Below are 17,980 nucleotides of genomic sequence, written 5' to 3' on the forward strand. Positions count from 1 at the left end.
CACAGTCACGGACAGACATACACAACATCACAAACACACACACGTAGACCACACACAGTCACGGACAGACATACACACCATCACAAACACAAACGCATAGACCACACACAGTCACGGACAGACATACACACCATCACAAACACATAGACCACACACAGTCACGGACAGACATGCACACCATCACAAACACACACACATAGACCACACACAGTCATGGACAGACATACACACCATCACAAACACATAGACCACACACAGTCACGGACAGACATACACACCATCACACACACATAGACCACACACAGTCACGGACAGACATACACACCATCACAAACACACACGCATAGACCACACACAGTCACGGACAGACATACACACCATCACAAACACACACGCATAGGCCACACACAGTCACGGACAGACATACACACCATCACAAACACACACACATAGACCACACACAGTCACGGACAGACATACACACCATCACAAACACAAACACATAGACCACACACAGTCACGGACAGACATACACACCATCACAAACACACACACATAGACCACACACAGTCACGGACAGACATACACACCATCACAAACACATAGACCACACACAGTCACGGACAGACATACACACCATCACAAACACATTGACCACACACAGTCACGGACAGACATACACACCATCACAAACACACACACATAGACCACACACAGTCACGGACAGACATACACACCATCACAAACACACACACATAGACCACACACAGTCACGGACAGACATACACACCATCACAAACACACACACATAGACCACACACAGTCACGGACAGACATACACACCATCACAAACACATTGACCACACACAGTCACGGACAGACATACACACCATCACAAACACACACGCATAGACCACACACAGTCACGGACAGACATACACAACATCACAAACACACACACGTAGACCACACACAGTCACGGACAGACATACACACCATCACAAACACATAGACCACACACAGTCACGGACAGACATACACACATAGACCACACACAGTCACGGACAGACATGCACACCATCACAAACACACACACATAGACCACACACAGTCATGGACAGACATACACACCATCACAAACACAAACACATAGACCACACACAGTCACGGACAGACATACACACCATCACAAACACATAGACCACACACAGTCACGGACAGACATACACACCATCACACACACATAGACCACACACAGTCACGGACAGACATACACACCATCACAAACACACACGCATAGACCACACACAGTCACGGACAGACATACACACTATCACAAACACACACGCATAGGCCACACACAGTCACGGACAGACATACGCACCATCACAAACACACACGCATAGACCACACACAGTCACGGACAGACATACACAACATCACAAACACACACGCATAGACCACACACAGTCACGGACAGACATACACACCATCACAAACGCACACAGTCACAGACTGAAAAGACACACACACATAGAAGACACGCACGCACACAGTCACAGACTGAAAAGACACACACCCTTGGTTAAACCGAGTAACACGCTGGGCTGGAGGGCTCCTTTTGAACGGAAGTCTCTACAGCGCAATGACTCAGTCTCCAGGCAGAGAGCTAGAGAGGTGAAAACCCATTTTTCATCTCGGTGAAAGGAGAGGAAATTTGAAGTTGTTTCGTTCAACCCCTCCTCCTCTCTTTCATTTTGGCCTCCTCACAACTGTTAAGATCTTCATTGTGCAGCTGTCAAAAACAAATCACATTGTATTGGTCACATACACGTATTTAGCAGATGTTAATGCGGGTGTAGTGAAATGCTTGTGTTCCTAGCTCCAACAGTGCCGTACTATCAAACAATTCACAGCAATGCACACATCTAAAAGTGAAATTATGGAATTAAGAAATATAGAAATATTACAACGAGCAATGTCGGAGTCCGGAGTTTAAATACATAAACGTCCCTTTTTCAGGACCCTGTCTTTCAAAGATAATTGGTAAAAATCAAAATAACTTCACAGATCTTCATTGTAAAGGGTTTAAACACTGTTTCCCATGCTTGTTCAATGAACCATAAGCAATTAATGAACATGCACCTGTGGAATGATCGTTAAGACACTAACTGCTTACAGACGGTAGGCAATTAAGGTCAAAGTTATGAAAATTTAGGACACTAAAGAGGCCTTTCTACTGACTGAAAAACACCAAAAGAAAGAAGCCCAGGGTCCCTGCTCATCTTTGTGAAAGTGCCTTAGGCATGCTGCAAGGAGGCATGAGGACTGCAGATGTGGCCAGGGCAATACATTGCAATGTCCATACTGTGAGACGCCTAAGACAGTGCTACAGGGAGACAGGACGGACAGCTGATCGTCCTCGCAGTGGCAGACCACGTGTAACAACACACAGGATCGGTACATCCGAACATCCCACCTGCGGGACAGGTACAGGATGGCAACAACAACTGCCCAAGTTACAGCAGGAACGCACAATGCCTCCATCAGTTCTCAGATTGTCCGCAATAGGCTGAGAGGTTGGACTGAGGGCTTGTAGGCCTGTTGTAAGGCAGGTCCTCAACAACGTCGCCTACGGGCACAAACCCACCGTCGCTGGACCAGACCGGACTGACAGAAAGTGCTCTTCACTGAGTCGCAGCTTCACTGAGTTTCCGAGTCACAGTTTTGTCTCACCAGGGATGATGGTCGGATTCGCGTTTATCGTCAAAGGTATGAGCGTTACATCGAGGAGTGGGATTGATTTGGAGGTGGAGGGTCCGTCATGGTCTGGGGCGGTGTCCCACAGCATCATCGGACTGAGCTTGTCATTTTGCAGGCAATCTCAACGCTGTGCGTTACAGGGAAGACATCCTCCTCCCTCACGTGGTACCCTTCCTGCAGGCTCATCCTGACATGACCCTCCAGCATGACAATGCCACCAGCCGTACTGCTCGTTCGGTGCGTGATTTCCTGCAAGACAGTAATGTCAGTGTTCTGCCATGGCCAGCGAAGAGCCCAGATCTCAATTCCATTGAGCACGTCTGGGACCTGTTGGATCGGAGGGTGAGGGCTAAGGCCATTTCCCCCAGAAATGTCCAGGAATTTGCAGGTGCCTTGGTGAAAGAGTGGGGTAACATCTCACAGCAAGAACTGGCAAATCTGATGCAGGCCATGAGTAGGGGATGCACTGCAGTACTTAAAACCTGTCTAGGAACCCCTCGCCAACAGCCAATGAAATTGCAGGGCACCAAATTCAATCAACAGAAATCTCAAGTATTAGACACCATTTTAAAGATACAATTCTCATTAATCCAACCACAGTGTTAGATTTTAAAAATATTTAAAAAATAAAAATAAAGCTTTTCAGCGAAAGCAGAACATATCATGTTAGGTCAGCAACTAGTCACAGAAAGCATATAGCGATTTTCCAACCAAAGAGAGGAGTCACAAAAATCAGAAATAAAGATAAAATTAATCACTAACCTTTGATATTCTTCATCAGATGACACTCCCGGGACAACATGTGACTGACTAGTTGCTGACCTAACATGATATTGTTCGATCAAGTTCATATTTATATCCAAAAACCTCAGTTTACATTTGGCTTTGCCTCGAAAACATCCCGTGAATTTGTACAGAGCCACATCAATTTACAGAAATACTCATAATAAATATTGATAAAAGATTAAAAGAATTAAAGATATACTTCTCCTTAATGCAACCGCTGTGTCAGATTTCAAAAACCATGCAATAATCTGAGAACGGCGCTCAGAGTCCAATACAACCCAAAAAGATATCCGCCATGTTGGAGTCAGAAATAGCATTATAAATATTCACTTACCTTTGATCTTCATCAGAATGCACTCCCAGGAATCCCAATTCCACAATAAATGTTTGATTTGTTCCATAAAGTAAATGTCCAAATAACTCCTTTTGGTCCGCGCGTTCAGTACACAATCTAAACTTACGACGCGCGGGCAGGTCCTGGCAAAACTCAGACGAAAAGTAATATTACAGTTCGTAGAAACATGTCAAACGAAGTATAGAATCAATCTTTAGGATGTTTTTATCATAAATCTTCAATAATGTTCCAACCAGAGATTTCCTTTGTTTGTAGAAAAGCAATGGAACGCGAGGTAACTTTCACATGAACGCGCGTCACGAGCTCGTGGCTCTCTGCCAGACCTCTGACTCATTCCCCTCTCATTCGGCCCCACTTCACAGAAGCATCAAACGAGGTTCTAAAGACTGTTGACTTCTAGTGGAAGCCTTAGGAAGTGCAATATGACCCCACAGACACTGTGTATTCGATAGGCCAAGAGTTGAAAAACTTCAAAGCTCAGATTTCCCACTTCCTGGTTGGATTTTTCTCAGGTTTTTGCCTGCCATATGAGTTCTGTTATACTCACAGACATCATTCAAACAGTTTTAGAAACGTCAGTGTTTTCTATCCAAATCTACTGATAATATGCATATATTAGCAACTGGGACTGAGTAGCAGGCTGTTTACTCTGGGCGCGCTTTTCATCCAAACGTGAAAATGCTGCCCAAACAGGTTTAATGCAGCTGGTGGCCACACCAGATACTGACTGTTACTGTTACCTTTGATTTTGACCCTGCCTTTGTTCAGGGACACATCATTCCATTTCTGTTAGTCACATGTCTGTAGAACTCGTTCAGTTTAGGTCTCAGTTGTTGAATCTTGTTATGTTCATACAAATATTTACACATGTTAAGTTTGCTGAAAATCAACACAGTTGACAGTGAGAGGACTTTTTTTTTATATGAGTTTATATATATATATATGTATGTGATGTATAGACATTATGGATAGAATATGTAGTACATCTGAAGAATCCGTAGGATAGACCATATGGAAATATTATTAAAGTGACCAGTGTTCCATTAAGGGTGTGTGTGTGTCTCGGGTGGTTTGTTGATGAGCTCAACTGTCTGTCACCCTCCTGCTGGTCTGTCAGACACAACAGTGACAGGCCTAACACACAGCATCCTCTCATCAGTTAGCTCACACCCACTGACGTCTAATACAGCACAAATGGAACACACACACACCTCCCATTTAGCCTACATATCCCCACGGTCATTTGTGCATGTGTGTGAGTGTGTGCACATGCGGAGTGTGTTTGTGATACACAGTATGTGCATCCATCTCTGTGTGACAGTGTTTCTCATGCTCTTTAAGCAGTCATCAGCACTTTATACCCTCAAACTTCACTCTGCACTCCCTGTAAATTCATTGCCTCTGTTTGCTGTTTATTTGTGTGAGTGTGTGGGCTTGCTTATGTCTATTTGGGTGTCTGTGTACACACGTGTATGTGCATGGGCTTGTGTGTGTGTGTGTGTGTGTGTGTGTGTGTGTGTGGCATTTCCCCCTGACTGGGTGTTCTGTCAGGCTGTGTTGAGCTCTCTCCGTCTCCTCTGCCAAACCGCGGTGACAGGTCTGCCTCTCCCAGTATGTGTGGATGTGAGCCCCGCCACAGTCTGCCTGGCTTACAGCAACCGTCACGGGTTATGGAAGAAGACAGAAGAATTCGCCCATCCAAAAATCACAGGAAGAGGATAGTTACTGACAGACTGAGCTTATTCGGCTATTCAGGAGCTAGTCCGTCCAAACCACTTACTGACAATCTGGTTTGAGACCCAAACATTTGAGAATGATTTGGGGAATGTGTATTTCGGATGAATGTGGTCTATAGAACTGTGGGGGATGGGGGGGACTAAGTTGACTTCATAATTCAATCATGTGCCTCTCTCGTTAATTCACTTTCTGGCTCTTGCTCACCCATCCATCCATCCATCCACCCACAGGCTGGCACATGTAATCACTCTGTCACCCTCCTCTGGTTCTCTCTATCACACACTGAGGTGCTATCAGCGCACACACACATGCAAACACAGATACACGCAGACACACAAACACACGCAGATACACACACACCGAGCCCCCACAGTCTATAATCGTGGACTTTAGATGAAAATGTATCTGTGGCAGGTGTCAGGTGTCAATTCTCCCCTCCCTCACCCTTCTCTCCCACTCTCGTCACAAATTGCAGAATCCTCTGTCGTGTGTGTGTTTTCTCTCAGAACGTATGTCAGTCTCACACACACGCACACAGACAGCGGTTCATATGAATGATAATGGCCAGCAATAATGCCTCTGACTCGATCCGTCCGCCCCTCTCCTCCTACCTCCCTCTCTTTATACCCCTTCCTATTTTGGGTAGCTGGTGCGCTGGAGTAATTGTGAGGTTTTTATCTCGGCCCGGCACGGTGCGTGCAGACAGACAGAATACTGATAGGGCAGATTACACAGGGAGCGGGGAACATCCTGCCAGATAGCGCTCCACTGCTGGGCCGGCTGATAGACTCAGATTAAAAGCGGGGGCCACTGCCAGATAGTGAGCCCTGGGAGGTGATGCTGGGCCACAACACAACGTCATTATCGCGGGTCTGTCTTTGTGGCTCACACGGATTCTGATTGAAGGGAGTGGGCTTTTTTTTTGATGGCTGGGGCTTATTTGTGTGCTGAATGATTTTTAAAAGGTTGCGTTGTATTTGGTGACTGTCACAGAGATGCATACTTTATGTAGGGGAATTGACACACTTTACTGGTGGGTATACACGCGCGCGCACGCGCGCACACACACAATGTAGTGGCATTCAGATGATCTCAGAAACATTTAAAAAATGTTCTACCATCACCCCAAATATGTATTTCTGTCCCAGAGTATCTTAGTGTTTATAATGGTATTGTTCTGAGTTCATTTAGCTATGCCAAGACTCAGGGAGACACATAAACACACATAAAGGCACTCCAGAGATGTGGGGTGCTTCTGTAGCACTAAACTCTTCTCCTTTCCTCCCCAAGTCAGCTTTAACCCAGCTTGTAGATGTTTGGAGTAATGCTGTACACTTGTACTTTACAGCCTGTTAACTTCTCTGACATGATTGGCTGATACATGTTGGCTCAATCACTCGTCTTTTTTTGGATGTATACACACACACACACACACGAGCGAGAGAGAGACGAGTAGAACAAAGAAACCTCTGCATGGTAAGATGGATTTATTCATTGCAGATGCATAAACAGGGCTGCAGGGGAGAACAGAAAAAAGAGACCGAGAGATGGATGGAGAGAGAGAGCGGGAGAGATGTTCACACACACTCATTCTCTGTGGTGGTCCTGAGGGACTACAGCTCCACTGCCTGTCTTCGGTGATAGCTAGAAGCAGCATAGTGTACCTTTTGTTGGCTGCGTCAAGACGGACGGCATGTGCAGCTGTGGAACACAGAGGCCATTTTGTGCCAAATTGTATTCATTACCTGCAATAGAGCCACCGCCGCCACCACATCTTCTTTTGTCTGCACAATGTAGCATATATTTATACCTCACCTTGGTTGGCTGCGTGAGGATAGAATCCAACTGTGGAGGCGGGGGCCATTTTGTGCCAATCTACCTGCCTGTCACATAGCTGTCTTTTACTTTATCATGTCTCTTCATACTGCAACTTTGTTGGTGGCAGACAGATGGTAGGCAGGTGCAACTGCCTATGAATCAGACGCCGTGTTTGTGCCTGTACACCACCTGCATAGACACATGCCAGAACTGAGCCATCAGACCACGTAGTTTCAATGCCTTCCTCACCATTAAAACATCTTGGATTCCGAAATGAAAGGGATTGGATCTGTTTGTGTCAACTCCGTCCGTCTTTCCCTCCATGTCATTCTGTGGAAGCTATCTATGATGGGGGGGGGGGGGGGAAGCTGTCTGGTTAGCCACGGGGTCTGGTCCTGTATTACAGTGGAACCCTGTAAGGTCGTAACCTCCGGTCTAATGCCTGTGGAAATTAGGCTTGGTCTGCCGCGGCCAATTCAGTCTCCTCTCAGCATCCATTTCCTTTCGTTCAGACAGGGGTCAGCCCAATGAACACACACCAGCTGCTTTCAGACCGGATGGGGAAACTAGATATTAGTGTGTGTCTAGGTGTGTCTAGGTGTGTGAGGGGGTTCTGTGTGTGTGTGTGTGTCTAGGTGTGTGAGGGGGTTCTGTGTGTGTGTGTGCGCGCGCCGGTGCGAGATGGAATATTTTGCAGGTTTGGGTAACGTATTACTACGTTGGTCTGTGTAACTAAACCCCTGTCTTTTCCAAGTGTGTGTGGGTTTTCTTCACACACTATATTTCTGTTCTTGCAACTACACTACCAGGGTGTGTCGGGTTGAAATGTTCTCCCTTGGAGTGTGTTAGTGTTTTCCAAACTCAATACAAGCCTGTACTACCACCGGGTTTGGCTACGTGTCTGCAGAGAGGATTCTGTCAGATGGCGTTTTCGCTGTGAGCCGGACTCATTTGAGCCGGAGTCTTGGAGCAGTTTGTCCCATGCATAATTAATCACAAAGGAATGGCAAACAATGGCCCGGAGTTGTAGACGGTAGAGCAAGTTGACACGGTGTTCTTAGTGTATCTAATTCAGCACTCGCTGCTGAATTAGTGGCGCCTGTTACTCTCTCTTCGCTGACACTGTCGACATATTTCACGTGGGATGTGTGAGCTTGCCTGTGTGTCCATGCGTCTGATTCTGCCAGTAGCGGTCTGTGTGCCTGCCTATGCTTGTGTGTGTGTGTCACCATATTGTGTATATGTTTGTTTACAGTGCGGTATACACTGAGTGTACAAAACATTAGGAACACTTGCTCTTTCCATGACATAGACTGACCAGGTGAATCCAGGTGAAAGCTATGATCCCTTATTGATGTCCCTTGTTAAATCCACTTCAATCAGTGTTGGTGAAGGGGAGGAGACAGGTTAAAGAAGGATTTTTAAGCCTTGAGACATTTGAGACATAGCTTGTGTATGTGTGCCGTTCAGAGGGTGAATGGGCAAGACAGAAGATTGAACGGGGTACGGTAGTAGGTGCCAGGCGCACCGCTTTGTGTCAGGAACCGCAACGCTGCTGGGTTTTTCAGGCTCAACGGTTTCCCACGTGTATCGAGAATTTTGAGGCGCTTCTGGGTACAGACCTCTGCCTTTTACTGAGATGAGAGTAGGTGGAGATAGATCCCCCCCCCCACACACACACACACACAGTACAAATACACACAGACACTCATAGGATTTCTTTGTCTTTGACCAGTCCATTTCGCTCTATTATCTCATCATTGAGTTGCTGCCTGTGGCTGTAATTGAACAGGCTCATCCAGCCTGTGTGCAGCCCTCATTAGCTGCCAGTAAGACACGGGCCAATATGAGGGATACTCCGAAAGACAAGGTCGGCTCTGGCTTTGATCCTCGCCTCAAAACGACTTCAACACCGGCCCCACTGAGAGGGAGACTGAGGGCCGGGGTCACACGGGGTGTGGGTGGATGTGTGTGTGCGCGTGTGCTCGTATGTATTTGATAGAAAGGAAGTTGTAAAATAATAGTGTGTGTGTGTGGGGGGGGGGGGTGACAAGAGGTCTCGAAAGAGATTAGGAGTGAAAGAAGCACGATTGAGAGAAATTTGGACTAATCAGAATTGACATGGGAGAGAGGGAAAGAGGTTTAGAAAGAAAGGGAGAATTGCACAAATTGAAACATGACTCGGCAGATGGACGGAAAATACCTAGCAATGAAAATATCATGAATGTTTACTGACTATTTGCTGCTCATTAGCAATATGTTAATTGTGGTAATGACAAAAGGCTTCAACCGTACTGGTCGTTGACTGACAATGAGCTGCGCTTAAGTGTTCCTTTTGAGGTTTGAGTGTCAGCTAATTTTGCATTACCTCGTTAATGACCTCTTAATTCTAGCTTGACGAGTGGGCGGAGCTTTCGGAGCATCAGTGGTAACAAGGGATGGTTTCCTGGTCACTTCAGGTCGTGTGGTCAAGGAAGTATGTGGAAGAATGTGGAAATGTTTTTACACTGTTCATGGTCAGTGTTCATTCAACACATCTACTGGATATTATTGAGTCCGAAACAAAAGTTCTGACCAGGACTGAGTCTGATAGGGAGAGAACATCTCCGCCCACCCTCCAGCCATCAATGAATACTGTATGGAGACCCGCTCAGCGCTAACATCATGAAACTTTTATGACTTGGATGAAGTCGTCCCAGAAAGAACTTTGATAAATACATTTCATTATTTATTTTATTTTCTCCCTTTCACCCTCTCTTCGCCTTCTCTCTTTTTCTCACATGATTCCCTCTCTCTTTTGGCCCGTCCTCTCGATAGCGCCCTCTCTGGTGAGTGAGTTGCGTGCGGAGAAGATTGAGCAGCGCAGCCTCACCCTGGTGTGGAGGGAGCCCAGCTACCCCAACAGCAGCAGCACCGAGTACGAGATCAAGTACTACGAAAAGGTAACTAAAGAAGCTTTAAACTCAGTCACTCCGCCATATACGGTCCACTCCGTCCCGTTTACAACTGTCAACTCCGTCACATTCGGTCAACTCCGTCGCGTTACATTTAATCTCAAATCCACTCTGTCACATTCACTCTTAAATAAAACTTCCCACACTCAACTACTCTGTCGCACTCCCTCTCAACTATACTCTCAAATCGTCACTAGGCGCACTCCCTCTCAACTATACTCTCAAATCGTCACTAGGCGCACTCCCTCAACTATACTCTCAAATCGTCACTAGGCGCACTCCCTCTCAACTATACTCTCAAATCGTCACTAGGCGCACTCCCTCTTTCAACACTTCTCTCGGTCCCCCTCGTCGCATCCCACTCTTGGCGCGTCGTCCGTCCATCACGTTCATCTCTGTCACTCAGTACGACTGTCAATCTCTCTCTCTCTGTTCTCTCCATGCCATGTTAATTCATGGACAAGTACGACCGCGTTAAAGAGCACGCACCTCCAAATACTCATTACCATGTGACGACAAGCAAACGAGACACACACACACACACACACACACACCTAAACATACATTCAGACACGCATGCAGATCCTAGGGTTGTTTCTTTGCTTTGATTCTGAAGGTTTTATGCACGTCGTCTCACAGCCTTTAACCTTTAGAGTCAATTGTTTTGAATCACATGAGTCTGCTTGTATTGTTTTCCATATTGTCAGCCAATCTAGTACGACGCCCCTGGAGCAAATTAGGATTAAGTGGCTTGCTCAAGGGCACATCGACCGATCTTTCACCTTGTCGGCTCGGGTATGCGAACCAGCGTCCTCTCGGTTACCAGCCCAACGCTCTCTGAGGGATCTTATGACACGCAATAGGCACCACTCAGAATCAACCCAGTGACGGGAAAGGGAACAGTCAAAATAAGTCATATATAATAATATATGTCGTTGTATCCGAACACCGTTTGCAGTCATGCGCGTACATTTTACATACGGGTGGTCCCCGGAATCAAACGCACTGTCCTGCCGTTGCAAGCGCCAACTGAGCTCCGGAGGACCACGTAAAAATAAAAAATAAAGGTGTTTTGCGACAGAAAGTATACCCGCTTGGTGCTCTTGTAGTTTTAGCGTAGCCATGTTTCGACAAAACGCCTTTCAAACGTTCTTTCCGGCCACTCTCTCTCCTCCCTCCTTCAGGAACAGAAGGACAAGAGCTACTCAACGGTCAAGACGGCCGCCACCCGCATCAGCGTCAACAACCTCAAGCCTGGCACCACCTACGTCTTCCTCATCCGCCCTTTCTCCACCCCGGCCCCCTCCTCCCTCCTCTCCGCCGCCGCCGCCTCCTCTTCCTCCTCCCCCTCTCCCATCGACTACGGAGGCTACAGCGCTCCCCTGGAGCTGCAGACGCTTGGCGAACGTGAGTGTGCCCGTTTCTCCCTCATTTTCCTCGCTATCTCGTTCCATTGCCGCGAGGCAGCTTGGGATAGGGCCGTGTGGGCGTCCAGACAGCCCACACAGAGGCCTCCTGTTTTCTAAAGACTGAGGTGTGTGTGCGTGGAGAGGGGGGGGGGGGGTACATGCAAGGCTCCAGGATTTAGAAATCAAGCTGTGAAATGTCTCTTCTTTTTGCTCTGTGATAGGGTGTCACTTTATTGTCATCTTTATGTATGTGTGTGTGTGTTCTCCCGTGTGCCTGTTCTTAAACAATGTGTGTGTGTGTTCTCCCGTGTGCCTGCTCTTAAACAATGTGTGTGTGTGTTCTCCCGTGTGCCTGTTCTTAAACAATGTGTGTGTGTGTTCTCCCGTGTGCCTGTTCTTAAACAATGTGTGTGTGTGTTCTCCCGTGTGCCTGTTCTTAAACAATGTGTGTGTGTGTTCTCCCGTGTGCCTGTTCTTAAACAATGTGTGTGTGTGTTCTCCCGTGTGCCTGCTCTTAAACAATGTGTGTGTGTGTTCTCCCGTGTGCCTGCTCTTAAACAATGTGTGTGTGTGTTCTCCCGTGTGCCTGTTCTTAAACAATGTGTGTGTGTGTTCTCCCGTGTGCCTGTTCTTAAACAATGTGTGTGTGTGTTCTCCCGTGTGCCTGTTCTTAAACAATGTGTGTGTGTGTTCTCCCGTGTGCCTGCTCTTAAACAATGTATGTGTGTGTTCTCCCGTGTGCCTGTTCTTAAACAATGTGTGTGTGTGTTCTCCCGTGTGCCTGCTCTTAAACAATGTGTGTGTGTGTTCTCCCGTGTGCCTGTTCTTAAACAATGTGTGTGTGTGTTCTCCCGTGTGCCTGTTCTTAAACAATGTGTGTGTGTGTTCTCCCGTGTGCCTGTTCTTAAACAATGTGTGTGTGTGTTCTCCCGTGTGCCTGCTCTTAAACAATGTGTGTGTGTGTTCTCCCGTGTGCCTGTTCTTAAACAATGTGTGTGTGTGTTCTCCCGTGTGCCTGTTCTTAAACAATGTGTGTGTGTGTTCTCCCGTGTGCCTGTTCTTAAACAATGTGTGTGTGTGTTCTCCCGTGTGCCTGTTCTTAAACAATGTGTGTGTTCTCCCGTGTGCCTGTTCTTAAACAATGTGTGTGTGTGTTCTCCCGTGTGCCTGTTCTTAAACAATGTGTGTGTGTGTTCTCCCGTGTGCCTGTTCTTAAACAATGTGTGTGTGTGTTCTCCCGTGTGCCTGTTCTTAAACAATGTGTGTGTGTGTTCTCCCGTGTGCCTGTTCTTAAACAATGTGTGTGTGTGTTCTCCCGTGTGCCTGTTCTTAAGCAATGTGTGTGTGTGTTCTCCCGTGTGCCTGTTCTTAAACAATGTGTGTGTGTGTTCTCCCGTGTGCCTGTTCTTAAACAATGTGTGTGTGTGTTCTCCCGTGTGCCTGTTCTTAAACAATGTGTGTGTGTGTTCTCCCGTGTGCCTGTTCTTAAACAATGTGTGTGTGTGTTCTCCCGTGTGCCTGTTCTTAAACAATGTGTGTGTGTGTTCTCCCGTGTGCCTGTTCTTAAACAATGTGTGTGTTCTCCCGTGTGCCTGTTCTTAAACAATGTGTGTGTGTGTTCTCCCGTGTGCCTGTTCTTAAACAATGTGTGTGTGTGTTCTCCCGTGTGCCTGTTCTTAAACAATGTGTGTGTGTGTTCTCCCGTGTGCCTGCTCTTAAACAATGTGTGTGTGTGTTCTCCCGTGTGCCTGTTCTTAAACAATGTGTGTGTGTGTTCTCCCGTGTGCCTGTTCTTAAACAATGTGTGTGTGTGTTCTCCCGTGTGCCTGTTCTTAAACAATGTGTGTGTGTGTTCTCCCGTGTGCCTGTTCTTAAACAATGTGTGTGTTCTCCCGTGTGCCTGTTCTTAAACAATGTGTGTGTGTGTTCTCCCGTGTGCCTGTTCTTAAACAATGTGTGTGTGTGTTCTCCCGTGTGCCTGTTCTTAAACAATGTGTGTGTGTGTTCTCCCGTGTGCCTGCTCTTTAACAATGTGTGTGTGTGTTCTCCCGTGTGCCTGTTCTTAAACAATGTGTGTGTGTGTTCTCCCGTGTGCCTGTTCTTAAACAATGTGTGTGTGTCCGTTCCAATCCACAGTGGCGCTGGCGTCCAGTGAGCAGAACCCAGTAATCATCATCGTGGTGGTGTCTGTGGCCGCCCTCATCATGCTGCTCTCTATGGGAGTGGGCCTGCTCCTCTGGAGAAGGTACACACACCACACACCCACACACACACACACACACGGAGAGACAGACAATAGGCATGAATACACACACTCCTACAGATACACAGACAATATGCACGAACACACACATACAGCACATGCTCAAACAGATATACACCACACACAGTAATACACACACAACACATGCACACACATTCAGATATACACAACGTGCACGCACACACACGAACAGTTACATCTGAAGAAGGTACACCCATAATGGGGCACGCACACAATAAGCACGCACACTCCTAAACACACACACACACACACTCAGTCACGGCTCATGCCACTCCATCATAATCCTGATTACAATAATCCAATGAGGAGAAGCACTCTGCCTCAAAGCATGTAATCACAATGAGAAGAGCTTTAATGCATGTTCAATCAGCTCAGCTCAGAGCCACTGTAATATAGACTATTAGCAAGGCTCTTTAGATTGGCAATGCTGGGGCAGCCATGCTAAATGGTTGTATCGTTTCCAGGATTTAAATTAGACTCATCCTGTTTGGCTTGTGATCTTACTTTTGTCATTCAACCATAGTTTTGTGTACATTATTTACAGTTATGCACAATTGAGTAGTTTCACTATGGTTACCAATGGTTACCAGAGTAGTAACTACACAACTTAAGGGCAACTCCATGTTGTTGCCAAGAAGTTTTGCCAAAATAGGCATTGTGTGCACAGAAGTCCTGTGTGTTTTATTCAGTTGAGTGGAGAGATGGAAGGTGGTTCTCTGCCATTTCAGCTCTGTGCACTTTGACATCTGTCTACGTCTATAGAAATCCCAACTCACACGCCCACACACACTCCCCCGCGCTCTCACACACTCCATCACACATGCTCCAGCGTGTTGGCATTCCGACTCCACACTCCCACGCAGACACACACAATTATACACACACACACACACACACACACACACACTCCCAATCAGACACACACAATTATATATATACACAAACGGCCGCAATCAGATCTTACATTTGCGTTTGACCCATTTGGCCGACACTCTTGTACAGAGCCCATCACAGTCAGTGCATCTAATTTGGAGGCAATTAGAATGTTAGTCTAAGATAGTAACATATGACACACACACACTCTTGTACAGAGCCCATCACAGTCAGTGCATCTAATTTGGAGGCAATTAGAATGTTAGTCTAAGATAGTAACATATGACACACACACACTCTTGTACAGAGCCCATCACAGTCAGTGCATCTAATTTGGAGGCAATTAGAATGTTAGTCTAAGATAGTAACATATGACACACACACACTCTTGTACAGAGCCCATCACAGTCAGTGCATCTAATATGGAGGCAATTAGAATGTTAGTCTAAGATAGTAACATATGACACACACACACTCTTGTACAGAGCCCATCACAGTCAGTGCATCTAATTTGGAGGCAATTAGAATGTTAGTCTAAGATAGTAACATATGACACACACACACTCTTGTACAGAGCCCATCACAGTCAGTGCATCTAATTTGGAGGCAATTAGAATGTTAGTCTAAGATAGTAACATATGACACACACACACTCTTGTACAGAGCCCATCACAGTCAGTGCATCTAATATGGAGGCAATTAGAATGTTAGTCTAAGATAGTAACATATGACACACACACACACACACAGCAGTGTACACACTCAGTCGCTGACTTATCACCCAGTATCTTTGTGTAGAAGAGATGTCCGACTTTACAAACCCTCTATTTTCTTCCATTTTTCTCCTGCTCCACATTAATCTGGGAGATGGGATTAGATGGAGTGTGAAATAGCTTCCATTCATTCATTCATTCATTCATTCATTCACACCAACACAATATGCTGAGGACGCACAGGAACTGTCGATCACACACGCGCTTATTGCGCACACACTCACCCATGCACGCACACACACACTCACCCATGCACGCGCGCGCATACTCACCCATGTGTGCGCGCGCACACTCACCCATGCACGTGCGCGCACACTCACCCGTGCGCGCACACTCACCCATGCACGCGCGCGCACACTCACCCATGCACGCGCACACACACTCACCCATGCGCGCGCGCGCATACTCACCCATGTGCGCGCGCGCACACTCACCCATGCACGCGCGCGCACACTCACCCATGCACGCGCACGCACACTCACCCATGCACGCGCACGCACACTCACCCATGCACGCGCACGCACACTCACCCATGCACGCGCACGCACACTCACCCATGCACGCGCACGCACACTCACCCATGCACGCGCACGCACACTCACCCATGCACGCGCACGCACACTCACCCACCCATGCACGCGCACGCACACTCACCCACCCATGCACGCGCACGCACACTCACCCATACGCGCGCACACACACTCACCCATGCACGCGCGCGGTCGCACACTCACCCATACCCGCGCGTGCACAAAAGGATATGTTGCACACACTGGCCAATTACACCTTCACACCGACATGCTTTAAACGGCTAATGGACCCCACACACACCCGCTCAGATACATACTGTAACTTATTGACCCATACACACGGACCCAATCCTGCAGACGCGCCCCCATGACCAGAATCCCTACCAGTGTGAACCAATTGACCTTCATTGAGAATGAATGTATTGGAAACTGCTCATCCCAGAATGCCTGCGTCGTTCATCAGTCTATGAGAACATGGCTGTTAGCCGGCTCTTCTCGTCCTCAGACGCAGGCAGGTGGGTTGATGCCTCAATTACCATGCTTTCATGTTTGCAAATATGGCTGACCTCCGATGTCACCGCAGGGCTACAATTACAGATGATCTGCTCACTTAGGGGCACGCGCGTACACACCACACACACACACACACACACACACACCACACACACACCACACACACACCACACACACACACACACACACACACACACACACACACACACACAGTCAGATTATCTCCACTTGAATGAAATGCCCCTGTCAGATCAGGCAGTTTGAAATTGTGTCTGGGGTCGGCTAGATGTGTTTTGCCTGGAGGTTATATGGTACGTATATGAATCTCACCCATCTCTCCTGTCCCCCCCCCCCCCCCCCCCCCTCCTCTTACGGACACATTACTGGAACACACACGTAGCGTGAGAGGGAGGCATTGTTATAGCCATGCACATGCTGACACTGACATAGTACATAGTGATTGCCACACTGCGTATAGAAAGTCCCTTTCCTACTTTAGTTTACATGAACAGACAGATGCAACACACACACACATTTCGTTCCTGCTTGACAGAGTTTGACAGTGCCAAGGTTACAGGGCAGCGGCAGCAGCCCCTAATCTCTCCAGGAAGTTCAGGCTTGGCTGGTCAGAGCACTGATTGTTTACTCTCTGCTGCCTCCGGACAGACACTGTTGGTCACGTGGTCAGCGGAGAGGGGGATGGAGGGAGAGAAATAAATATAGTAGGAAGGAAAGGAAGAACGGTGTAGGTGGAAGGCCATTGCGTATGTGCGTGGACTGTGACCCAATCATAGGAGGGGTGGATGAGACGGAAATAAAGAGTGAGCGAAAGAGGCTCAGTCCCTTGTCACACTTGCTGCACGCCTGGTACACACCAGGGCTTTCCAATCAGTGTTCTCCTCCAATGGGCAGCAACCTACTCCATTTTGGATCTGCCCCCTGTGCTCCGCTACTCTCCTTTCGATTTCTCCTTTTTGTTTTTCTCACTTCCTCCCCTCACTCCCTCAGCCTAGCTCCCCTCGTAGTCTTTTATGTCCATACATGTGAGGCTCTCTATGCTCATCACAAGGTGAATCCCAATACTCTAAAATGGCCTCCTCTACAGAGTTTGGCCCTAATGTTGGCACACTACATAGCAGTCGAATGTGCTAATCACTGGAAGAGATACATTCGAACTAAAATAGT

At 47.3% G+C, this 17,980-nt stretch overlaps 1 protein-coding gene across 1 annotated transcript in view; it reads left to right on the top strand.

The window, feature by feature from the left end:
- Nucleotides 1-17,980, top strand: part of LOC139373395 (ephrin type-A receptor 7-like) — a 332,457-nt gene that overhangs the window by 289,033 nt on the left and 25,444 nt on the right. Inside the window, exons 6-8 of the mRNA XM_071113849.1 lie at nt 10,277-10,401; nt 11,598-11,820; nt 13,959-14,067. Coding sequence (XP_070969950.1) covers nt 10,277-10,401; nt 11,598-11,820; nt 13,959-14,067 — 457 coding nt within the window. The remainder of the gene's footprint in view (nt 1-10,276; nt 10,402-11,597; nt 11,821-13,958; nt 14,068-17,980) is intronic.

This window comes from Oncorhynchus clarkii, chromosome 18 (genome assembly GCF_045791955.1).
Source record: "Oncorhynchus clarkii lewisi isolate Uvic-CL-2024 chromosome 18, UVic_Ocla_1.0, whole genome shotgun sequence".
Classification (NCBI taxonomy): Eukaryota; Metazoa; Chordata; class Actinopteri; order Salmoniformes; family Salmonidae; genus Oncorhynchus; species Oncorhynchus clarkii.